The 9969-nt window shown below is 48.1% G+C and overlaps 5 protein-coding genes across 5 annotated transcripts; 2 read left to right on the top strand and 3 right to left on the bottom strand.

Annotated features, from left to right (window-relative positions):
* Positions 1 to 486: 486 nt before the first annotated feature.
* ASPZODRAFT_780522 (hypothetical protein) lies at positions 487 to 1363 on the bottom strand. Its single transcript, XM_022730211.1, has one exon. The coding sequence runs from the start codon at positions 1117 to 1119 to the stop codon at positions 673 to 675; it is 447 nt and encodes a 148-aa protein (XP_022578874.1). The 5' UTR covers positions 1120 to 1363; the 3' UTR covers positions 487 to 672.
* Positions 1364 to 1398: 35 nt separating this feature from the next.
* Positions 1399 to 3260, bottom strand: ASPZODRAFT_71752 (hypothetical protein; the record flags this gene model as incomplete). The annotated part of the gene is made up of 3 exons (XM_022729776.1): positions 1399 to 2020; positions 2083 to 2346; positions 2416 to 3260. 3 exons carry the CDS (start codon positions 3258 to 3260, stop codon positions 1399 to 1401), a joined length of 1731 nt encoding a protein of 576 aa, XP_022578875.1.
* A 763-nt stretch (positions 3261 to 4023) lies between these two features.
* On the bottom strand, positions 4024 to 5062 carry ASPZODRAFT_780828 (hypothetical protein). The gene is made up of 3 exons (XM_022730213.1): positions 4589 to 5062; positions 4465 to 4536; positions 4024 to 4409 (listed from the first exon to the last, which is right to left on the bottom strand). The coding sequence occupies exons 1-3, from the start codon at positions 4918 to 4920 to the stop codon at positions 4151 to 4153; spliced, it is 663 nt and encodes a 220-aa protein (XP_022578876.1). The 5' UTR covers positions 4921 to 5062; the 3' UTR covers positions 4024 to 4150.
* Positions 5063 to 5273: 211 nt separating this feature from the next.
* ASPZODRAFT_135177 (hypothetical protein) lies at positions 5274 to 6183 on the top strand. Its single transcript, XM_022723722.1, has one exon. It carries the CDS (start codon positions 5546 to 5548, stop codon positions 5753 to 5755), a length of 210 nt encoding a protein of 69 aa, XP_022578877.1. The 5' UTR covers positions 5274 to 5545; the 3' UTR covers positions 5756 to 6183.
* Positions 6184 to 6894: 711 nt separating this feature from the next.
* On the top strand, positions 6895 to 8367 carry ASPZODRAFT_780573 (hypothetical protein). Its single transcript, XM_022730212.1, has 2 exons — positions 6895 to 7214; positions 7275 to 8367. Exons 1-2 carry the CDS (start codon positions 7062 to 7064, stop codon positions 8190 to 8192), a joined length of 1071 nt encoding a protein of 356 aa, XP_022578878.1. The 5' UTR covers positions 6895 to 7061; the 3' UTR covers positions 8193 to 8367.
* The last annotated feature ends 1602 nt before the right edge of the window (positions 8368 to 9969 follow it).

Genomic DNA, 9969 nt, shown 5'->3' on the forward strand with positions numbered 1-9969 from the left:
AAAAAAAAGCCTCCCCCAAAAATACCAAAATATAATAGGCAAGATGATGTACCTCTGTAAAACTAAGTTAGTAGGTGTATGTGCTAGGAAGTAGCCAGGTCCCCCCCATTCGATGATAGTATGACATCTAAGCCACCTGTCAGCCTCGTGTTTGACTCATGGTGGTCAGCGATGATTATCGATCACCCGAGGCACTGTCATGCGGGATGATTCACCTCTCATGTTAATCAGATGTGTTTGGTCTCTGAGACATGCGCTGTAAATAGATAATAATAGGGTTCTGTCCACAAACTACCAGGGCTGTATAATTGGGTAGCTAACTATAGTAAGTAACAAAGTAGAAATGATCACCCGAGTTATACTGTTCTAGCCTAATCACTATTATTTATCCGGTTCAGCCTGGGATCCCCAACTGCACAGCCTCATTAGAAACGCGTATCCCGTCGACGACGGTGTTTTTTGCTCCGTCGAGGGAGGAGGTTATAGAGTTACTTAATATTGTAACTAGTTTCTACACGCTTATGTAGATTTTACTGGATGTCTCATGTAGGCAAAGTGATTGCAAAACTCTAACAGACACAGGGGGGTATGAAACATTCCGAAAAAAGGAAAAAAAAAAAAAAACATCACAGGACTTGCAGTAAGTGCAAGTATACATAAAACGCCCACTGTTCATAAACAAGACCCAGATAGGACAGGGCCATCCATCCATCCCATCCCTGGGGGGGGTTCGATGACTGGACCATCGACCAGGGGGGGTATTCCGAAAACAAAATGCATCCCTTCTAAAGTACCATATGCAAAAACCGAAAACCAAAAAAGAAGCCATGTACAAAAGCATATGCAAAAAAAAAATAAGAGAAGAAAGAGTCTCGGATGAGGAGAAGTCGATCTTTTTGTGTTCTTGCTTGAAAACCATGTGCAAACCAAAAAAGAAGAAAAAGTATAGAAAAGAATTGAAAGATCCAAAAAAAGGATAAAAGAAGAAAGAAGAAAAGAAGAAGATAAAGAATCAATCGTCCACCCATTCACAGTACATATCCGAAGTGTTGTACACAAGTGGAATGCATTCAGTGAAACTCTTCGGCAACGAGGGTGTTCCCATTCCGAGAGGCCCATCCTACTTTCCACCTGCTGGATTTTGTTTCCCCCTCAGGGATCGGCATGTACAGGCAGCCGTGTGCAGTATCAAGGATCCCTGTGGCTGATTTCGCTAGCTGATTTGCACGGGCTGGTTCCGTGACTGGAGCAAGCATCATATACACTCCATTGAGGCGGTCCCCGCGGCTGATATCGCGGGATATTTGCAATTGAAGATAAAAAAAAAGAGGAAGTATAAGGACTGAAGAAGAAGAAGACTGAAAAGAGAAGAAAGGCTCCAGTAGTCACGGCGGTTGATCAGTTGCTCAATTGAGCAGCGGCCTGGCTGGCTTCGATGTGGCGGTAGTTCAGTCCCAAGGTGATCAGTTCTTGAAGGCTAGCATTGACCTTCTCGTGCATCGCCGAGTCCTGGGGTTGGATGCTGGCTAGTTCCTCAAGCAACCGAGAGCGACAGCTATAATAGCTTCTCTCGGCGTTCTGCAGTCTCTGGCCGTGGTGCGCGGGGATGTGGGCCACCTTTGAGACGCTGGTCTGCGACTGGTTGGAGCGTGACCGCTTCATCTGCGGAGCACCGGTGACACCGGTGACACGTCTCTTGCGTCCAGTGCTCTCCCTCTTCTTCGCAGCCTGGCCGGCGCTGGGGGAGTGTTCGCGGGAGCTGGGACGCTCGGACGAAGCGTAGTCGTGAACACGTCTCATGTGGTCATAGAGATTCCATCTACGAGGGAACCCATATCCGGGCACGGCTCTTTCGCAGCCTGGGAACAGACAGAGGTGGGGGTTGTCTCCATGGCCGTGGAATCCGTGGGCCTCGCGTTCATGGCGAAACAGGCAAGCATTTGAAGAGAACTGCAGCTGGGCATCCATGCAGACAGGGACTTTGCAGCGGTAAGGCTTCAAGTGGGAATCCAAGTATTTGCTGTTTGATGATGGTTAGTTATGGCAATCACTCGCAAAAACGAGAAACCAAGGATAACATACTGATAAGCGCACTTCTGGGTGGTTGGGGGGTGGTTGCAGGGCTTATCTCCAGAAGCAAAGGGGCAGTAGTATTTTCCATCACTTTGAGTCGGCAGGGAGTAATAAGGGTGATCACGGGGGTTCCTCAATTCAGCGCCTTCCTTGGATCTTTGGCGGAGAGGCTCCGCAGCGGGGAGAAAAATGTCCTGCTCAGACTTGCTCTGAGACTGGGAGGCAGCGCCGGACAAGGCCGGTCTGCGAGCTTGCTTTGTTGGCCGGATGGTTCTGAACGTTGAAAGATCGCATCTGTCAGCGCTTTCTTTCCTGGGCTTCAAGAAAAGAAAGGAAACTAACCTGTTGGGGTCCTGTTCGCTCAGGGGAGGGGTAAGAGGAAACATAGGGTCCCCAAGGTTCAGGCCTTGGCCGCAGATGGGGGTGGTAGTCACATCCCGAAGCATAACGCCGTCGTGAGGCATATATGAGGGATATCCAGAGTGTGGGCATGATGAGGTGACAGAAACATCATTGCTTGCTTCGGTCAGAGGGGGGGAGACAGGGGCAGTCTGGAAGGCATTGGACAATTGTTCCAGGGGAGATCCAGAGTAGTTTCCGGTGTCCACTGTGAGGGGCCATGCGTCGCTGGCTGCGACAAAGTGGCTGTCATCCGTATGAGAGCTGTGACCGACGGACAGAGCATCGTCGGAGACAGAGTTCTGGGATCCATTTTGAGCACAAGCATCATTTTCATAAGCATTGAAATCCACCATGGAAGCATAATTTTGGAAGTCCAGGTCATTCTGATCATTCATATCCGGCAAGCCTGCATAATCGGAGACGGCGTGGTAGATAACATCCGACTGGCTTCCAGCAGAGGGCAACAGCTGTTGCGACAAAGAAAAGGAAAGCATCTGAACTTCTGGGGACTCTGGCTCGGTCGAGACGGCGCTGGGGTCAATGATATCATCACTCAGAGACCACGCCTTCATCTCGTGGGAGGTTCCACGGCCATGCTGTGTGCTTGAACATAACGAAAAGTTATCCTGGCTGGAGAGTTCATCATCCTGGATCGCACGGGAAACCAGGCTGGAGACTACTGGCATGTAAGGGTTGTGTTGGGGCTGAGAGAGTTGATCCATGTTCTGCAGGGTTGCCTGAGAAAGAGTGACCCTCCCGGGTTCCGTCTTGACTCTAGGGGACATCGTGACCAAAGCTCCCAGATATCACTGGTAGGCTTGGTAAAATGATGGAATCTATCAGGGAGGAACCGAGTCAGTACATCTACACATAAAAAGACAAAACACAAAAAATCACGACACCACAAAACGAAGGCCAGTCCTGTTAGGTCCGAGGTATATGGTAATCTATCAACCGTTAGTTTTTTCACAGCGACATGAGAAAGCGGGCCCTGAAAAAGGAACGAACCAGTTGGGGTCTTTCCTTGGGAGAAAACCCAAGGCAAGAAAAGAAACAAAGGAACCAGCACCAGCATGTGGGAGAGGTCTCCCGACCATGTCAAATCCTAAGAACTTTGGAAGTTGGAGAGGTTGGTAAGAGGTCATAAATGCCGTCGATGGAAACCATAGATTGAAGGTCGAATGATCACTGCAGGTCAACGGCAAGACAGTTCGGAGGTTGTTGTTCCAAGTCACTACATGCCCGCCCAGACAGTGTATACGGGGAGACATCGAGACAGAAGCTAGATCCATTAAGTGAGGCGAAAGGAGAAGTAGTGACAAGCCATTTGAAATTTCCTAGAAGCTCAGGGGGGGGGTTCCTATGTGACAAGTTCAACGGTCGCAAGCGTATCCAGGGCAATTCCACGGAGTGGTATATCATAACACGGATAATCCAAGAGCACAAGTATCATTAACTTTTGTTTCAAACGATTCCTGGGCCTTTCACGGGGATTCCAACGGATAGAACTGGTCCGACGTCCGGCTTTCTTGTTCGGTTCCAAGGGGGGAGGGCCATAGTATCGGAGTGTGTCAACATAAAACAACACTCAAGTCATCCGTCACACAGCAGTTGCCATGAACGAGATGAACTCAAATTCCAGAAGGGAGTAGTTCATTCTCAGAACACGTATCTATCAAGGATAGACACGGAGTGATCCAGTATAAACGGCAGTGTCCACGGAGTAGACATTCCAGAGAATCCTTGAGGGCGTGGTAGGGTCCAGCGATTGTTGTCGAAGTACAGAAGACGGTACAGGTCCAGAAACACTTGGCGGTGCGAGGCTCGTATGAGGGGGAAACGACAGGGGTAAAAATATCAAAGCAAAGCAAGATATCGAAAAAAGGGAACTACCTGTTGTGAAGTGTGGCTGTAAGACCCGACTAGAGACCAGTCTGGGATCTGGAGTGAAAACGGTACTGGTGCTAGACAACGTCTGAAAGGAAGAACAATGCAGATCCTGTCCGGAATATTGGGATTCCAGTGGTAGAATAAGCTCTGGGGTGACTGAAGCCAGGGTCGGTTTTCTGTTCTCGGAACACACTAGGAAAATCCACGGGTCGAAGAGCGAGACAAGAGCAACAGCAGAAGAGAGAACAAAGCACAGAGCAGCAGAAGCAAGAAGCAGAAAAGGCCTGACGAGTGGTGCTGACGGGCTGGGATAACCTGGTGATGGGTTGAGGATGTTGTGTGTAGTGCAGGGCAAGATGAGTTTTGTGTTGCAAGACAGGATCTTGGGGATGACGAACAAGCAATACCTAATAGAGTAGGAAGGCTAGGAATGCTTGATATACTTGGGGGAGAGTAGGTCGATGGTAAGGAGAATATTCTAAAGAAGAAGGTTGAGGGGGGGATCCTCGTGCTTTTAGGAGCAGCCGGCCAGCATCTGACACGGACGTGGGGCATTTTCCTGTTCTCTACGCAGAGAGGGGCAGCGCCTGCAGGTTGTGTTGGCACACCAAGAGCGAGTAATTGTGTGATGCGCGTGCAGGAGGGCGTGAGCCCTGATGCCGCGTTGGGTGCGCTGACTGCCAATAGATGCAAATCGAGGCGTTGTAGCGGTGAGTTGGTTCAACTTGGTTCAACTTGGTTCAACTTGGTTCAACTTGGTTCAACTTGGGACCTTCCCGTCCCGTCCACTTGGCGCCCGCTGATGGTGACAAGTGCGTCATGGTTTGGGATCGATTGGCCTAGAGGAGACGAGGTTTTACTCCATTACAAACACCAGACTCCGCTTCTCGTGGGATCCAAATGAATTGTACGCCCCCTCCGTCCTTTAGCTGAAACCAAAATATCCACTTGACCGGCCGCCGAGACAAGGATTCTACGACAAGGCTTGGAGGGGTGAGGGAAAAAAACGCATTGCGGTGTGAGCGAGGGAGGGGAATGGCTGCCTCTCTGATAAGCGATGGGTCTCCATCAATCAAATCTACAAGAGTACAACAAGATGAAACAGATGGGAAGAAGGGAAAGAGTGTGTGGTGAGCGATAAAAAAAAGAGGGAGGGGGGGGTACGGATGTGATGAGAAATATGACATTCCGAGGTTACGAGTACCAAGTACTCAGGGGGTGCAAGATGGAGATTTATCTATCAACCGGTGCCGTCGCGAGTTGTGGTCCTACTGGCCTGGGCGTCAGGTTGGGTGCTGCAACCATCCTCGAGCCCACACCAGAGCCCAAGTTGGGCAGCAATGCATGGCTGCCCGAACTTCCGAAAGTACGGTCAAGGTCTGGATTGTAGTCGAGGGAAAGTACGGAAGTACAGAGAAGCACTGTGTTCTGTATACAGTCTAAGGAGACCGAAGAATCATGTTCCTAATTATCAGACTGGAGACACGTTAATTAGTCTGGACGGTCTCGAGCAACGTAGACAGAGTGAAAGTAAGAAAACAGCAGAAAACGGCCAAATCAGATAGGGGTGAAAGATGGTAGAAGGTTGTCGTTCAGCGATCTGGTAGATCTCAGTTGAACTATGCTTATGGTAATGGTGATCATCATAGAAACAGGCCGACAGTCCGTCCCTGGGGGACGCGGTGTATGACAGACAAGACGAAAAGAAAATTGTAAGTGGCTTACCTTGTCCCGTTCTCTGCGGCCTGACCAGCAAGGCGCTGGCTCTGCCGTAATCCCCCAACAGCGTCTTTACCCGACCTGCTTCGTTGAAGGGAAAAGATTCGCGTCAGGTAGCAATGGAGATAACATCCATCTCCATGATTCGAAGCTCCGAAGAGACCCGATGGTACCTGAGAGATGCAAGGTCCGTTCGTGGTTGGAAGAACAGGTGGTGCTGTTGAGAAGAGGAATCAAAGTAAAATTGCGAAAATAATTTGTGCACCAGTGGAAGCGAGAATGTCACGTGGTATATTGTGTTTGTTGTGTTTGCTCATGTGCTGCCTTGATGCCTTAATGCCTTGCTATGTACGAAATACCACGGAAGGCTTCCCACGGAACTGAATCATATGGGCCCGGGCCGAGCCGCCAAGATAAACGCTCAACGGTGGATATTGAAGCCTTTCCTTGGCGCATGTTCAGTCTCATCGAATTGCTTGAGTGCGAAGGAGACGTGGTGTATTGCGAGTTAGTGTAGAATATCCAAGTCTGCAGATGAAAGAGAGATCCCGCTACATTTAACAGACGACAGTCATTGCCAATCCTTTGGCTTTCTCTTTCTATACAATGCCATGGACATTGAAAAAACTTGATTGGGAACATGAATCAACTACAATGCTCATTTATCCTCAGTGAATGGAGATGGCTTGTTCTATCTTGTTCTCAGTCAGCCGGATCTTCTGGCAGAGGCAGTGCTCCGATGTTGCCTGTTTAAGCAAGACGCTTCCTCGGCGGAAGATTGAAGCTAGCCCTCTTTCGGCCATCGAGAGCCAGCACTTGACTCCCTTATGAGCCCGTCGTGACTTATCTCAGACTGTTTGGTTCGTTCTTCTGGCTCTACATGCATGCCTCGTCTAATAGCCTGGCTGTTCAGTCTGTCATCATTCATAAACAGATATGAACTACCATGAAACAGATGCAAGAATATCTTCGCCACTATGCAACAAAACCATCAGCAGAGGATTGAAAATGACCATGGCAGGCCATTGCGGAATATCAATCAGTCAGTTCTAAATTTTATAAAGTTTAGAGAGTTGCCACGCCAGGTACAAGGAGGTAAACACACTGGCAAGTTCAGTTCGCATTTTGAGGTATGCAAGCCACCCCATCGCTTTTTCGTTAGTCGACTTAGCTGACTTTTGAAATAACAGGCTATTCCCGTCGGTCCTTCAATAAAAGAGATATCTAGTCCGCCAGCAATAAAATCTACCCATTTGAAAACCCTCAAGCGCCATCTTCTCCAGCAAAGCGATTGGGCCGCAGTCTCCGTAACCCGTCCGTTGAAGATAACATCTACACGAGCAGACCAGCACGAGCACTTTGGCAAGAGACGAAAATTGACAGAATCGGACCGTGAAAGACTTGGACCGGATCCTGTGGGCCTCTTTACATCCCAGCGTGGAACAAATCGAAAGAATACTCTTCCGAGATCACGATGGATGGTGAATGGTCTTCATATTGGATCTGGGGGAATCAGCGCTGATACAGTGGTACCCTGTCAGAAAGACAAGTACGACATAAATGACCAATCGTCTCAGTCCATGCTGCTAGACAACGAGGAGCCGTTTCCTCCGCAGGAGTCAAGATACGAGTACTATAAAAGGCAACCTTCCCATTCGAACTCTATCCAATTCAACAAAAGCGCAGAAGCAAATCTTCTCTTTGATGATATAAGTAATTCTCCACAGTACCTCTCGCAAGCACCTCAGTTGAACAAACAAAAATTAAGACACTTCACGCTCGACGATCAAATCCTCGCCGAACAGGAAGGGAGACTACTTGCACACTCGAGCTCTGGCCGACTTGACTGGTCCAAATATATGCCGGAGGAGCCTGAATCGTCGAGCAACCAGCTCTCCAGCTGGCTTCCGGAACCTCGAGACCGGGTTCCTCTTTTGATTTATTCCAGGCCCGCTCGAAACTCTACCCCGTCGCCCTCTACTTGGAACGGGGGTGCCAACACTTCACGGCACGATTCTTCGCCGATTAAACTATTCGGACAGCCTGTTTCCCATGATCTTTTCGAGCCTAGTACGATGATACCTGAATTTGGTATTACTAATAACTGAAATAAGGAGGGCTATCACCACAGATTAAATGAGCCGGAACGTGGTACTATTGCAAGGGACTATTGAGCCATTAAACCGGACCACCGGTATAACACTGTCCACATGTAAATCTACATTTCAAAGTTTAGCAGGCTCCTTCAATTTTACCCACTTTGGGCTTGAGGGAATGTTCTCGTTTGAGAACTGATTACAGGGTTCTCATGTTATCACTGACTCAATACAAAAAAAATGCAAAAAGCTGCAAAGAACTGTCCGCCAGAACGATAATAGAACTAGCTAGGTATACTCTAGGAATGGTACCACAACTGTGCTCTACAACTTTGTGTAGAGCTATCAGTCGCGGCCTAGCTTTATAACTTTATATAGAGCCAGCAGGCGCTTGTTCTACAGCTTCGTGTAGAGCTAGCAGCCTGACCTCCCTGCTCAGCCACTTTATGGAGAGCTAAACTGAACCGCTCTTTGGCAGGTTCAAAGGAATGGAGGAAGTACCTATTTGGTCATTTTTTCCGACACCTATTCAGATATATGTTTTTGGTTTCCTCAGCCGCCATGAGGCAAAGTGCCAGAATTGTTTCTGCAAGCAGATCCATATAGTAGGGACTGTCGATTGGTAAAAGGTCGTATTCGGGCATCTTCAGGAAGGCATCTGGCTTTTCCCTACCACTTTTCAGATACTTTGCGTAGTTTTTGTTGTATTCGGGCATCGTCAAGTAGATCTCATGTCGATCCTGTGAGATGGGGAGATGCCTTAATAAGCTGATACCATAAGTAAGCCAAAGAAGAATAGCTGTTCCCTGTTTTGGATGAAAGTGATACCCCATACCTTGATATTATCGAGCTATTAAGTAGATTCAAGTGATATATTTTTGAAAGTAGGATTTCTTCACGCACGTTTATTCGGTCTCGCCATGTTAAGATGAGAGAAGGAAGCTCAGTGGGAAGAGGGGAGAAAATTTCGTCTTTTTACTATCTGGGTAGGCAGCCTGTGGACTTTCCATCTTTGGGGAGGTGCCGCCTGGTTCCTGCCTCAGACTTGGTGGGCGGGCGTTGGTGGGTGCTTCCTAGTTGGGCGTAGAGTTGATCTTACTACTACTTCACCTGCTTACCTTTCCTCTCTCGCCTGCGCGCATCCTAGATAGCATCATCATCATTCATCTATCCATCCATCATCATTCCGCTGAGCTCATCCCGGGGCATCGCCCCAACAGTATATACATGGCTATAACTATGTGTATACTACATAGAACAAAAGAGAAAGGGATACTATTCAGGATGCTAGGCGCGGCAACGCAAAGCGACTCAGCCTAACCAGGCAGAACCTACTAGTATAGAATAACTGACTATATATTCATTGGGAATGAAAGAAACCAACTAAGCTGGCAAACGCATCCGAGCAGTTGATTCAGTATATTGTAGCTAATTAACTAGTATCTAGTTAGTATCTCGGTAGTAACCTATATTAAGATTCGATAGATTTATCAGGTAGATTTATACTTTAATTCTACTTATAAGCACATAAGGTGTTTTAGCTGGCTCCATCATGGTCTAGGAGTGAGCTCACACAGGTAGTAGCAGATGGGTTTTCAAGGAGCGAGTCTTTGTTGACTCCATGACGGAAAGTGACATCAATTCCACCTCCCCAGGACATCTCATCTGTGTTCAAAGCCAAACAAGAAGATAACTATCATATTTCCTGCTTCTACTGGTTTCCAAGATACATATAAGGGAATCCCCCCCTCACGAGCAAATCCAAACCGTCCGCGACCATGCTGCTCAG

This window comes from Penicilliopsis zonata, assembly GCF_001890105.1.
Source record: "Penicilliopsis zonata CBS 506.65 unplaced genomic scaffold ASPZOscaffold_14, whole genome shotgun sequence".
Lineage (NCBI taxonomy): Eukaryota > Fungi > Ascomycota > Eurotiomycetes > Eurotiales > Aspergillaceae > Penicilliopsis > Penicilliopsis zonata.